The sequence below is a fragment of the Drosophila bipectinata genome, chromosome 3L (assembly GCF_030179905.1).
Source record: "Drosophila bipectinata strain 14024-0381.07 chromosome 3L, DbipHiC1v2, whole genome shotgun sequence".
Taxonomy (NCBI): domain Eukaryota; kingdom Metazoa; phylum Arthropoda; class Insecta; order Diptera; family Drosophilidae; genus Drosophila; species Drosophila bipectinata.
This window is the reverse complement of record NC_091738.1, coordinates 8,633,365-8,647,504: the sequence shown is the minus strand read 5'-3', so window position 1 is coordinate 8,647,504 and position 14,140 is coordinate 8,633,365. Positions and strand designations below refer to the sequence as shown.

At 40.1% G+C, this 14,140-nt stretch overlaps 1 protein-coding gene and 1 long non-coding RNA gene across 3 annotated transcripts; one reads left to right on the top strand and one right to left on the bottom strand.

The window, feature by feature from the left end:
* The first annotated feature begins 4,351 nt into the window (after window positions 1–4,351).
* On the top strand, window positions 4,352–5,465 carry LOC138926302 (uncharacterized). The gene is made up of 4 exons (XR_011442776.1): window positions 4,352–4,366; window positions 4,439–4,617; window positions 4,699–5,161; window positions 5,228–5,465. It is a non-coding gene; the product is annotated as an uncharacterized lncRNA (long non-coding RNA).
* Window positions 5,466–5,469: 4 nt separating this feature from the next.
* On the bottom strand, window positions 5,470–9,807 carry Sox21a. Of its 2 annotated transcripts, XM_043214074.2 has the most exons (3): window positions 9,447–9,807; window positions 7,912–8,490; window positions 5,470–6,368 (listed from the first exon to the last, which is right to left on the bottom strand). In XM_043214074.2, the coding sequence occupies exons 2-3, from the start codon at window positions 8,430–8,432 to the stop codon at window positions 5,702–5,704; spliced, it is 1,188 nt and encodes a 395-aa protein (XP_043070009.1). In that variant the 5' UTR covers window positions 8,433–8,490; window positions 9,447–9,807; the 3' UTR covers window positions 5,470–5,701. The 2 variants fall into 2 exon arrangements, with proteins under 2 accessions (XP_043070009.1, XP_070136079.1); XM_070279978.1 differs by lacking the exons at window positions 7,912–8,490; window positions 9,447–9,807 and adding an exon at window positions 6,451–6,517.
* Window positions 9,808–14,140: the final 4,333 nt, after the last annotated feature.

Sequence of the window (14,140 nt, the reverse complement as noted above, 5' to 3'; positions counted from 1 at the left end):
TTTAAAAAAAGGACTCTTCTAAAAGAACACTCATTTCTTCTCCAAAAGATTTATAGAACAGTTAAGGAAGGCACTCTATAATTTGGTTAGAAATTTTACTTTCATTTAATCTTTAATAAATATTGTTTTAATTAATTAAAATTATTTCAAGTGGCTCTCATGCTGTTGTCTCTGCTGCTTCTATTGCTTCTTTTTTCTAATGTAATTGCAATTGTTTGTCAGCTCCGGCCGGGATTCATTCGGCTTTTAGCTGTTGCCTGTTAGCATTTGGCTTTTTAGCTCTGGCTGCCATTCCGTCAAAATGGTCAGCAAAAAGCCACTTTGATTTGCCTCTGCTGCACTTTGGTCGCACTTTTTTGTTGGCTCTTTCACTTGACATTTTTATGCATGCCAAGCGCATTTGTGCGGCATTAATTGCTTCTTTATGCTGCTGCATGTTCAGCAATTATGCAGCTTCAATTTCGCATTAATTGCTCCTTTGTGCAGCCCAGAACTGAATCCCTTTTTTTACAGCCCTGAAAGTCGAAAGCATTTGCTCAAAAAAAAAAAAGGAATGCTGCAGTTACGCCGGAGTCGCCACCATGGCTCTCGTTTTAATTGCTCGCCGGCCTTGGACATTCATGGGAATGCCCTTTTTGTGCAGCAATTTTCATTATTCCTGCCTAGCCATTTTATTTTCAGGTTCCTCGATACTGCTGGATCCGTTATTGTTGCCAAAGATATATATTTTATAAATTATTTGCACAAATGCAGTTCCCTGTTCGTTGCTCCCAGCTGGCGCTGTTGCCAGGCGATCCATGTAATCTCTTTCAGGTTTTTGGGCTATCAGAATAAGGCCAGGCCACGGTGCCTAGACTCCTTATCGCAATTCACAGTTCAGCTATTGTGGTACAGTAACACCTGGATGTGGCGGGCTTAACTTCGGGTTTTGGAAAATAACAAAGCTCACTTTAAGAATTAGTTCTTGACCCATATTTAATTATTTTCCTATCGAATTAGAAAACGGAATAGAGTAAAACCCCATTTTCAAGGGATCCCTTCACAAAAAATGGACAAAAAATCTGAAAAATAATTTGTCTCAACATTTTGATGCAGAATGGTGGAAAATCGATCCAGAAATCGTTTAATCGTATCGGTACTCCGCTTGAGAATAGGATGAGAATTGGCAAAGATATACCCATCACCGTGGGCCATATAGGGGAAAACCCCATTTTCAAGGGATCCCATCACAAAAATAGACAAAAAACTGAAAAATATTTTGTCTCAGGATTTTGATGCAGAATGGTGGAGAATCGATCTAGAAATCGTTTAAGGTACTCCGCTTGAGAATCGGATGAGAATCCGAGAATTGATCTAGAAATCGTTTAAGGTACTCCGCTTGAGAATCGGATGAGAATTGGGGAAGATATAGCCATCACTGTGGGCCTGATGGGCCCGAGAAAACCAAGGCTAATACATTTTTTTTAATTTAAAAATAAAATCCAAGGAACCTGTTCATTTTCTGTTTACCAAATTAAATGAACTCGCCTTGGGAAGTCCCTGCCAAAGATACTAACCATGTGATACTGCCACGAATTCGGGCCTGGTTCTTCCCTTTCCAGAAGGAAGAACATACCGCGTGATAAGCTCAAGAGTTTCGACAAAGCATCCTTGTCTCGAGTGGCAAAGACGTGCGTCGTAGTCCTTGGTGAGGAGGGTAGCCCGGCAGAGTGCCGAAGGATCCAGGACCTAGACGAAGTGGTGGATGTTTGTGGGAATCGGTTTCAGTTTCGGCTTTTCGCTTTGTCGCCGCTCGGTGGCTTTGACTTAAATGCGATTTAATGCCTTTTTTGTTTGTCTTCCATGCGTCGGATATCCGTTCGACGAGCTGTGGGCGTGATAAACCGCCCCCCGAAAGCCACCTTCCGACCACCCCAGGCCCACCCACTTTTTTGGGCTGCTAATTTGCTTGGCGTTGTTTTTTTTTATGTCTCAGCGGTGGCTTGGCGTCTTAATCTTATATCCTTTTTGGGTTTTCCTTTTTTTTCGCCTGGCTTGGCATTAAAAATGGAGCCTTCTTTGTTGGGCTGATAAAAGTGCTTACAAATGCTTAAAAAATTAAAATTTATTACATGCGATTAGGTTGCCCTGTCGACCTCCAACGAGAATATTAAACGTATTCCTTAAGAGTCTCCCTAGAAAGATTGAAATGCAAATGGAATGCCATTGCTGTGGCGATTCAACATATTTCCGGGCATAACTTTTTCCCATGGACATTGGCCAATTGATTCATGGCCTCACAATATCCTTTGCGTAATGGTCTTTCTGGGCCAACTTCAACAGTCAGCAAAGACAGTCAGCTAAAATGAAATGGAATGTGAGTGGCAACACTGAGGTTGGGGAATGAAAGAAAAAGTACACCAAATAAATATAAATATAGTAATAATGAAGAAGCAAAAGCCAAAAGTCTGCTGCCAAAAGAAAATATTTCTTTTTATCACAACGGATGTGAGTGTGCCAAGACTGAAATAGCAAAGGATGTGGCAGTGGGAGAAGAGTCCTTTTTTTTGGGGCGGGGAGTTGTGGGTGTGAGCATCCCACAGCATCCTTCCAAAATAAAACAAAAAATTCCTTGCCTTGAGTAGTGTTTTCAGGGTTGGGAGAGTTCGGAAAAAAAAAACATTCTCCTCATTGCTACTTTTGTCATCGCGATAGTAGCTCGTCGTCGCTGTCGTCGTCCTGAAAGGACCCTCATCCCACTTACTTCCTGGCCACAAAGCAAATCAAACAAACTTTTATTTCACACGTTTTTCGTTCTGCCAAACGACTGGCATTCAATGTTTTTATTTGTCTTGAAACAAGTGACTGGACGGGTAGATCACGATCCTGGGGGGAGGCTGGAGTTCGAGGGCAGCACGTGGCCCAGCGAGTGTCTGTTAGTTTTGATAGCCATTTGACTTTATCCCCGCAGCCCCTGGGAGCAGTTGACTCGTTAAATTTGTTGGCTAATTGAAAGGATATTCCATTTAAGGACTTTAAGGGCTTTTTAAATAAATTTAAGCGAAAACTTTAAAATCTTGTTAAAAACTTCCAAAATACCCAACCAATTTATAAGTTCCCACAGGATTGCTCTCTTGGGGTGGCACTTCCCGCCCCTCCACGACCATTTCTTTGGGTAAATATTTTCGTAGCATTTCGTTGAGTTTCGCACAAGTGATTTGGCCATTCTGGCCCAGGAGCTGGTGGCTCTTTTGTCTGCGGGTAGGTAAGGTCAAAATGCAAACATTAAATGCTGATTTCAGTTCGGAGTTTCTTTCACTATAAAAACGACCTTGCGGGCAAACAACACCCCCGGCGGAGTAAGTGGGACAGGATGGTGTGGTGTGGTGTGGGTGACTGGGTACCCTGGCTGGGTGGTTGAGGCATCCTTGGTATTTGGCACTTCTTATCAGCACTTTCGTTGCGCTGCAGCGTGGCATTTGTGTGACTTTTATGTGCGGCTTTTCAGCTGGTTACGATGTTGTCGCGATTGCCAGCCACCCAACCACCCATCATAGTTGGTGGTTGCTGCTTTGTATCGTTGCTGAAACAAAAGTGTCAATTGTTTTTTGGCTGGGAATAGGGCGTTTTATTGACACGCCTCACTGGTGAGGCATTCACAGTCGGTCGCCTTAACAAGTGGGCGTGCAGGAATCCCATTAGCAGCACCACCCTGCCATCCTGGCCATCTATCTTCCCAGAGATATAAATTTGTATATATGTATGTATATCCAACCCCCCGCAGCGTGTCGGCAATTTAAACTAATAATCATCGCATCAGCAAACATTGTCATCATTATTCAGACGCCTTTGGGCCTTGGCTGTGACTCCTGGCAGATTGCTTTCCATGATTTTCATTTATTATGGAATGATTCAGGTATTGGACTTACCATACTACATCGTACTATATCTGGGAGCTCTACTAAAAAATCATTTATTCTCTTATGGTTTTTTAATTCATATTTTTCTTGCATTTTCATTTATCACATTAAAATATAGTTTTACAATCATATATTACACAAAATTGGACATTTTCTTGATGCCTTAACAAATCTAATGCACTTTAAAGCAGGATATAGAAGGATACTTTCTTTTTTGATAAACCGTTTTGATAGAAAATAAACATTTGTAAAATATTTCAGGAAAACAGAATTTCTAATCAATTTTAAAGAAATAAAAGGAAGCGAGATGGAAGCGGCCATTAGGAAGTGATTTCAGACGAGTGCGATTGGAAAGCAATTAGAAAATTCTTTCGAATTTTCAAAAAACTGTCGAATATGGACTGGTGTGGATATTCTGACAACCATTTTTCTGTAAATATTTCGTGGAACATCTTGGCGATTTTTTGGTTTGTACAACATATGAACTATATTTTGAGAAAAATTCTTAGAGAAATATCCAATTATTTTTGATCTAGTAGTCGTGGAAAGAGTTTATTTCGTAAGGCAATGTTGCTGTTTCAAAATTTTCTCAGTAGTTATTTATCCACGTAAGGGTTCAGTTCAATCGCATTATTATTATAGTCTCAAATCATTTCGAAATTGTCTCAGTATTTATTTATACACGTATCGGTTCGGTTCGAGTCTCTAAATCACAAGTGTAAGTCATAATTCGTCACTTGTTTTTTTTTTCGAAATTTTCCCTCGAATAAAGTTATAATTTGGCTCCAAACATACGCAGGGTGAAGTACAAACAAGCAGAAAGTGTGCCGTGATATTGGGTTAATTTTCCGAATGCAATATTGGATGGAAAGAATTCCGTCCCCCACTTCCCCACGGACTTGGGAACTTGCAAGCTAGATCGAAAGCAGTCTGCGCGATGGCATACACCCAGATGACTCCACACGCAATTACATACGGTCGGGTTGAAAGTTTTCCATGATCTGTTCCGCGAGCACGTTCTTTTCATAGCGTTCCGTTTCCAGCAGACCACATAGCCGAATACAGGAGCAGAAGTGGCGGCACGAACGGGTCCAAGCACTGGAAACTTAGACCCTTTACTTCAAGAGCTGTTTTGGGCGTGGGTGCTAGTTCCTGCCTTTCCCTGCGACTATGTGCTCTGCTGGAAACGGAACCATGTGAAAAGAATGTGCTCGAGGAGCAGATCATGAAAAACTTGAATCTTAACCATTCAATAACCATAGGTAAGGGATACAAGTTTAAATCCTCATGTCCTAATCTGCGAATCCATGGGCTTTTCCCTTCCGCAGAGAACTTCCAGGGAGAAAAACTTCCAGCTGGCCAAGATGAAGACAGGAGCACATTGTTCTTAATGAGATGATGCTCCTTAAGAGCGACGTGCTCCTACGGCTTTCCCCGCCTGAAGGCTGAGGGCTGCCATCCAGATCTTCCGAGGGTCGAGGGTCTGATCCGAACAATGGACAAGTATAGGATCTCATTTTCCACCGTAACCCGAACGAGCAAAAGCTGGAGGAGGAAATGCAGCAACATAACAAGATTAAGAGCGTCTATTGAATCTTTAAATAAAAAATAAAAACACAAATGGACAACTTTAAGCTACCAAGAAAAATGCACAAATATTCAACTAACACTAGGCTCTAACATTAGGATTTAAGTTTCGGCGGATTCCGGGGGCTTGCCCTTGGAAGTCCCAGTGGATTCTAAACGGCATGCTCGGCGGTACTGCCGGTGCCGGTTCCGGCGCCGTAGCGCAATGGAGTCGGTCAAATAATGTTTGGCGGGGTGGTGGTCACCGATCCTGGCGAGGACTTGGCCGACTTGACGCAACCGTAGGAGGAGATGCCGGTGCCGCTGCTGCTGGGCGGCGAGGGCGGTGTCTCCGGGCTTATAAGCGGCAGGTAACGCCACGGATGGTAGATGCTACCGGCATACATGGCCTGCAGGCGGGCCTGTAGGTCCAGGGCCAGCGTGGGATCCAGCGGGTAGTGGGCGAGGCCGGGGAAGGCGTTCGGCAGGCGGGGCAGGGAGAGCTCCAGCGGCGCACCGAAACCGTACTTGGCGCTCAAGGTGGCGGCGGCGGCCAACTGGACGTGGTGCGGATGCGGAGGATGCGGGTGGTGCGGGTGCTGCGTTGGCGTATGGTGGTGGTGCAGGTGATGGGGATGATGTGGATGGTGGGGATGACCGTGCAGGTGCGGCAGCGTCTGTCCCAGTGGCGATAGTTGCGGCTGCATGTCCTTCGGCGTGGACGATCCACCAGAAATGCCATTGCCTCCAGCCGGATTTCCACCTGCACCGACAGAGCCACCCATTCCGCTACCTGCACCACCGCCACCAGCACCACCGCCCGGCACTGGCGATTTGTTGAGAGTCTTGGGCTTGCGACGAGGTCGATACTTGTAGTCGGGATGTTCTTTCATGTGCAGGGCCCTGTAAATAGAATAAATGTTGGAATACTGATCAAAAGATCGAACCATTTAAACTTTGATGATATCATAAAAAGTCAACCCACCACCCCAAAGGTCGTAAAATCCCAGAAAGTCATACCCGATCCCGAACCCAGACCCATACCCAGACCCATACCCAGACCCTATATAGATACAAGTTTATGTCTCATAGGGGGCTTATCTGACAATTTAGCAAAGAACTCCCACTCCGACTTCGATCCCGATCCCGATTCCGATTCCACCATATCCATTTCCAATTCCGATTCCCAGCTGTAACAATGCGCAATTGTTGACATTTGTTTGACAAAAAAACGATAAAAACCTGATAAAAGGTGTGTGTGCGTTTTGTTTTCTTCTTGTTTTACTTTCGATTTTATTTTCTTTTATTTTCCCTTCAATTCTTCACCTTGTTTTCCTTTCTTTGGTCAGTTATTTGTGCGTTATCTGGAGACCCGAAAAATAAAAAAAAAAAATACAAAATATTGTTTTCCTTATCATCGCGCATTGGCAAATATTTAAACAAAAAAATTTGTATCTTTATATTTGGGTTCTTTTAATATGATATCGACGATACGGCTGGAAAACCTGGAATGGCCATTAGTTTAAGCCCCTTCGGATGACGAGCCCTGCTCATTTATAAATGTCATAAAATGTACATAAAATTTTGAACATTTCTATTTTGGCAGTCCAATCCAATCAATAAAAGGATTATGACAGTGCAAACACAGAGGTTCGTCATCATCAAGACCTTTAGAGTAACAAATGTTCAAGAATTTCCTTATTTTTGGGTACATTTGGGAATAATAAATTAGGTTAGGCATTTAGTTCTAAAGAATTTTTTGTACTTACCCAGCAATAATCCTCTAGGTAACTTGAGAATTTTATTAAATAAATACTTTACCACTCTAACTCTAATGCTAACCCCTTTCCCATACCAAAAAATTTCTCTTCTTAAGGCTGTTAATACCCAGTACTTTGGATAGTGTACACTTTAAGGGGGTGTTAACACTTTTAAAAAGGGGTAAAAAAAATGCAAAATGAATAAAGTATTTCATGCAATGTGTCGATGTCTCTTTTGTGTGACAACTTCAATGGAAATGTTTACCCAAGATATGCCCAGAGACCCAATGAAATTCTGACTAAGCAGAGCGGACACAATCCTCGGCCCCACAGTGCTCCACAATGCAGGAGGAGCTGCTCACAATAGTGAGCCTTTGTCTTAGCTAATCGATCAAATTTTGTGGCCAGACAGTCCGGGCAGGAGATTGACTGGCCCAACTGGGGAAAATCGGTAACCGAAACCAAGCCAGAGTTTACCACCTAAACTCTCACTCACTGGTTTTAAACAAAACTACACAGAGAAAATAAAAAATTAAAGAGTTACGGAAGATTTCTTGAGAGAAAAAACCTTAAGAAAGTTTATATAAAACAGTATGTGCTTTAGAGCTTGTATCTTTTTTTCTTGTATTTTGTTTTGCAGTGTAATATAACTAGCCTTCACCCCCAAAATACTGAATGGTACTTACCGCAATCGTTTTGCCTCGTCGATGAATGGACGCTTCTGTCCTTCGGTGAGCAATTTCCACTCGGCGCCCAGGCGCTTCGATATTTCGGAATTGTGCATTTTTGGATTGTCCTGGGCCATTTTGCGACGCTGTCCCCGCGACCAGACCATGAACGCGTTCATGGGTCTCTTAATGTGGTCGTGGCCGTGATGCGACCCGGGATTTGAATTGGAATGGGATTGGGAGCTTGAATTGGAATTGGTATTGGAACTGCTGCCGCCATGCTGATGATGATGGTGGTGCAGTTTGGGTGGCACTGGCGTCGGAGCCGCTGGCATGACGAGGTCGGTGGGCTGCGGTGGTGGCGGTGTCCTGTCCCCGGATCCTGGTACCAGGCCCATGCCCAAAATGCCGGGCAACTGCGGCGAGAGGCTGCTACTGTGACTGTGGTTGCTGCACCCGCTCCCGCTGCCGCTGCTCGTGTATCCACCAATGCCACCGTGGCTGTGACTCCGGTGGAGCAGGGCCGAGATGCTCGTCATGGCTCGGTTGGGGGGCTTGTGCCGATGGGGTGCAGGTGGTAATTGTCAGGTGGTGTCTCTGCAATGCCAACGGAAATGGTATTCAATAGATATGCCTTGTTGCCTCAAGGGGGAGCTCTGCCTTTTGCCTCCAAATGAGTCATATGAGCGACCCTCCAAAGAATAAATGCAAATAATACTCGAAATAAAGGAGTTCTTTTTTTAAACTATATTTACTTTTTTTTAAGGGGGCTTTCAGTCGCGATTTGGAATTTATGATAGAGCTATAAACTGCAAGCCGGTCTTTGAATATTTTTCGGGGATTTCCCTAAAATGGCAGTTTATGTCGTGTGCTAGTTTCCGGTTCCTGTTTTAGTTTTAAATTTACACTATTTTTAGATTTTAAATTTAATAAATAATGAAAAAAATGATTGTTTCTACAAAAACATAATTGTTTTAATCAAAAATCTATCTAGGAGTTTTTTTAAATTTATATTTTTACCCCAAAAGCGTTGAGACAATTTATTGAAGCTCATTACTTGATTAAAAAATCATGAAAAGCAAACTGGGTACTAAAATTCTATTAATTTTAAAAGATTACATTTACAATACAATAAAGGAAAGCATAATTTTTAAGATGTATTTTTTAAGTGACTAGTATTTATTTAATATGTAGAAGCTATCCTTTTAATCCTTGATATCCTGTTAACTTGAATCCCAAATACTGTCAGTACGATCATTAATGTTGGCTGGTTTATAGAAATAGTTTAATTTTCCTGATTCATTATTGATAAAAAAGGAGCTAAATAATCTTTAAAGTTTAGGTAAAATATACAGTTTTGTTTAGAATTTATATATTTATAATTTTTCTTTAATTTGAATGATAATATTTTTTAGCATATTATTATTTCTAAAAGTATAAAAGGGGCTACCAAATTCTCATATATTTGAACTAATATGAATATTTGTTATTTGGATTTGTATTCTATTTTCTTTTTTAAATAAAAAAAACCTTAGTTATTTTAGTTAAATTACCTTTTTCTTAGTTTCTTAATCAAAAGTATCTCTATTTATTTGTCTTTATTTTTGTATTCCATTAGATATTTATCACTAAATTAACAATAATATTGCACATGGATTTGTGATCGTTTGCTGAACTCGTTTGCAATTAATCACCAAAACACTCATAAGGTATTCAAATGCATTCAAATATATTCAACAATTGTGAACCAGACTTTCAAGACTCGATATTTAAAGCCGTGTTCCTGCAACGTTCTACCGTTAGAGAATCGTTTAGCGTTTTTAGTGCCGAGCGCGACGCGTCCGTTTCGAGTGCGCGACAATTTCGATTTGAAAACACATTCTATGGGCATTCGAAAACTTGCGACAGTTGGCAGAACACTGAGCTGAACAGTATCGGAACAAAAACGGCAACACAAAAAAATGGTAAGGGGGAGTTGGTATCTCTGTGTGCCAGTATCTGTGTGTTTGTTTGGAAGTGTTATTGTAGTGGTTGGTTGTTCGGTTGGTTGCCCGAAAAAAGGACCGAGTGCGAAAGAGAGATACCGCCAGGGCAGCGAAAGAGACGGGGCATCCATTTTGTAGAGTTGTAACACCTTCGTCTCGTGTGTCTCGTGGAGGACGACGACGCGTCAACGTGGCGGCTAAGTGATAAAAAATTCGCTGCTGCTGCTGCTGCTACTCCTGCTGCTTGCTGCTGCTTTGTATCTGTATTGTATCTTTGTATCTGTATCTTTGTATCTGCATTTTGTATCAATTGTTGACAATTGTCTTGTGTTGATTTTCGGTTGGTGTTTACCCAGTGATAATATCTGCATTTATATATTTTAGAATTAATTTAAACCAAAAAAAAAGTAATGCCTTCTTTTAAAAAAATCAGATTGTTTGCCAAGAGAGACTATCTATCGATCGGTTGTACCCTGACTGTATGTTCGTTTGGATCTGTTTGCCAACAAACATTTTTGTTGTCATTGGCCCAAGCAACTCAATTGCCCTCCTTGTTTGTCACACAAATCGCACATACAGGAAATTCCCTCCCCTCCATGGCTGTCCTAGTATAATTCTGTATAATTGCAACCATAAATATCAAAGATATTGGATCCCTTAAAAGAACAGTATTCGGATGGACGAAGGCATTGGCTAAAATTTCTTATAAATGGCTCTCTTTATTATCGAAAGTTGGCGATCGGCCGATAGAGCTATGGGTTCAATGTTCCGCTAAAAAGGGAGCTATAGCTGCCTCCCTTCGGTACTTAAAAGTACTCAGAATTCGGTTCGGCTTTACATGTGTTTACATTGTAAGGTAAATATAATAATATGTAATATCACTACTGGCCTCATAGCGCCAAGCAAGTTTGATTAAAATTGTATCAAAGACATAATCGAAATTAGCAGGAAAGTTGTTGCATTTTAATTTTAAAGAAAAAGTATATTATGCAACAGCAAAGGTGTGTTTCTAAAAGGATGACTAAGCCTAATGGATGACTTATGAAAGGTTTTTCTAAAAGTTATTATTAGATATTTCATTATCTAGAGTACCTATCAGATTATAAGGGAAATAAATTTAAAATTATCCTCCATAATAATCGTTTTCTTAAGTTAAAACTTTTCTAAGAACTGACATGATTTTGATGCTCCAAATGGTAAGTTTTAAAAAATATAACGAAATATATATGAATATTAGTATAACAATCAAGTAAATATATTAATAAACGTCGATATCTGCTTTATAATTTTTAATAAAAAAATTCTTAAAATTCTTTTATTTAATTCCCATAAAAAAAGCGAATTTTTTATTGTTTTCCTGAGACCCTTTTTTAAAAAAACAACTGTTGGCGCCATAAAAACAAAATTCAACCTCTGAAGTGCGGTCCGCGCAGGCGTCGCTCTCCAAAAAGTTCGTCAATTTTGGAGAGTTTTTGCCACCCAACCCCCCCCCCTGCCACTTCCCCCTCAAACATTCAACAAAACAAATGCTAAATAGGAAACGCATTTGGCGGCAACAACGCCAGGACCCCAGGCTACCCCCCCCCCCCATCGTCGTCGCAATAAAAATGGCAGCATTCGTGGGGGGAGGACCCAGGGCGCCCCAGCCCCAAACCCCAACCCTCAAAACCCCCACCCCTTCCCCCATCGTGGAATGTGCGCGCATGTCGATGCCTTTGGACCAATGGCGTAGACAATGCCACCAGGAGGATGGAGGGAGGCACAGGATACCGGGTCGGGCGGCTGCTTAGAAGCGTTCTCAATGGTGACGCGTTTTTTATCGCTTTTTGTTTTGCATGCGAATTGAATGCATTTTATTGGCCAAAAGCCAGGCCCAGATGCTGTGAAAACAAAGGCTTTCAACTGGTGGCCCTTGGTTCCTTTGGTCCTTGGTCCTTGGAGAGGAGGATGTTGGCTATGCGACGCCTTATCAACGCCTGGCAGAGCGGGGATATTAGGTTCAGGACCCCGGCATTCCTTCGTTTTGTTCGCACTTAATGGACATTATGGCTGTCCCTATTATACGGACATCTCCCAGGACAATGAAGGGCAGCCAGGAATTACAGACACAGAGTGAGAGTCCTGACCGAGTTTACACCGTACCCTCCAGTCCCCTCCTATACCACTTCACTCTCCCTACGTCTCTGCCGTCATAATTTTGGGTATTTTCGGAATAAAACTCCATGGACCATGGCAGCATTGTTTGACTGCGTTTAGTTTCCATAATTTATGGCGGGGATGCCAAAATTTTTGCATACTCTGTCCTCCATTTCATGGCCCTCGGGGTTGTGTTGACCAGAAATGGGAAATGTGGGCGCGCTAATCGTGATTTGTGTTTTAAATGGAGCCAAAGGAAAAACAGTCGGATAAAGTGGCTGATAAGCCAATAGAAGGGTTAAGAGTGTTGGCACTCAGAGGGTCCTGGCAGGGTATAAGCAGGAAGGTATTAGGAATGTGAGGCTTTCAATTATATTCAAATTAATAGAATTAATAATAACAATAATTAATTTTTCTGGATTATTTTTAAAGGATTTTATGGTAAAGGTCACATAAGTTAATGGTTAAAAGCTAATAGGTTAGTTAATCCTTTGCGGCATTACTCTATAAAAACCTTTATAAAGAGTTAAAATATTATAAGAAAAAATAGCATTAATATATTTGAATAATATATATGTGTATAATATATATAACATAATATATTTTTAAATAATAAACTTAAATATTTATTTATATAGAAAGTTTTTATTTTAACTGATGTTAAAAATACGCAAATTATGTTGTGATGTATGCAAATTTGTTAAATTTTTATTGTAATTTTATTTATTTTGTTAAAAAATTTCAAATTTTAAAAAATCAATTTGACAAGGTTGATAACCTAGGTGGCGCTCTTAATAAAAAAAACCGCTAGATCTGGCAACATTCTTTGGTTGTTTTTCAATGAAACCGCTAGAGGCGCGTCTGAAATGCTACCACGAATCCGACTAGGTGGCGTCTCAATTTTACATGAATTTTTCGTACACCATTTTACACAACACCTAACGATTTTTTAAAAAATATTTAATATTTATGTGACTTTAATTTTTATATATAATGATTAAAACAAACACTCGATGTAGACGAGAAGAGTTTAGAAAGTTGTAAGATTCTAAGAATATTTAATGTAAGCCCCTTTGGTAGAAATATTTAATTTAAAACTAAAACTTAACTAAAAAAATCATTCTAAGTTAAAAATTTTTTTTATTAATTTAACTACTTGAAAGTCTAGTAGAAAACCCCGACAAGCCCCACTGTCCTGAATGCAACCCCAAAAACGCAAAAAAAAAGCATTGCAATCGCCGCTAATTGCCGGCGGGTAAGAGAGCGTAAAATTAATTAAATTTACTTGGATTTTTGCACCTCAACTTGCACTCGCCCATTAATTAGTGGCCAACGGTAATTTTGGGCTTGGGCTTAAACTTGAGCGTTAAGTTGGCGCGGCTCCTTGAGCAATCAGAGCTCGCTCTGTTGCGTTTTGTCAACCTGATTGGCCGGAAGTTGCCTTCATTAGGAAGCGTTTAGCGCTCTTGACTTTTGCCAACCGCCCATTACCGCCCCATAACACCCCCTTGATACTACATTAATTAATGTTTAATACTTAAGAGTTCGAACTTTTGAAAAATAATTACATTTAAGGTAATAATTGGAAATTATATGATAAATAAAAGCTTCTATCACAGGCCTACAAGCTTGTTTAAAGTTTTTTTTAAGTTTAAAAATAAAATTATAAAAAAATAAATAATTTAGAAATTATTTTACTGAAAAAGAACTCCCACTAAAAAACACATATTTCATTTATCCTTTTAGTTTTTAGTTGTAATTTTGTTTCTTTATTTTCGGTTGTATTTTTTGTTTTTGAATTTTAATATATATATATTGTTGGTTTTTGTGTTTTGTGAGTGTAGAATTTAAATACATTTATGTTTAAGTTTAAATTTATGCTATGCACTTCGTTCTGCTTTTAAAACATAAAAAAATTGCACCGCTCGTTGTTGTTTGTAATTAATTAATGTTTTTTAATTTAATATTTTTTTGCTAACTGATTTTTCATAATATTTTTCTTCTGTTTTCTGATGATATTTATGCATCACTCTCCGAATTTCTTCGTCTTTTTTTCGTACCGTCTTTTTTTTTTGTTTTAACAAAGCTTATGTTTAGTTTACAACTGGAGACTTAATTTTAAATGT

Bases quoted from the DNA above. Each gene is read 5' to 3' on its own strand.
- Sox21a (XM_043214074.2), bottom strand. From the start codon at position 8,432: ATGACGAGCATCTCGGCCCTGCTCCACCGGAGTCACAGCCACGGTGGC. The intron at 6,369-7,911 runs GTAAGTACCATT...TTCTATTTACAG, and splicing joins GACGAGGCAAAACGATTGCG to GGCCCTGCACATGAAAGAAC.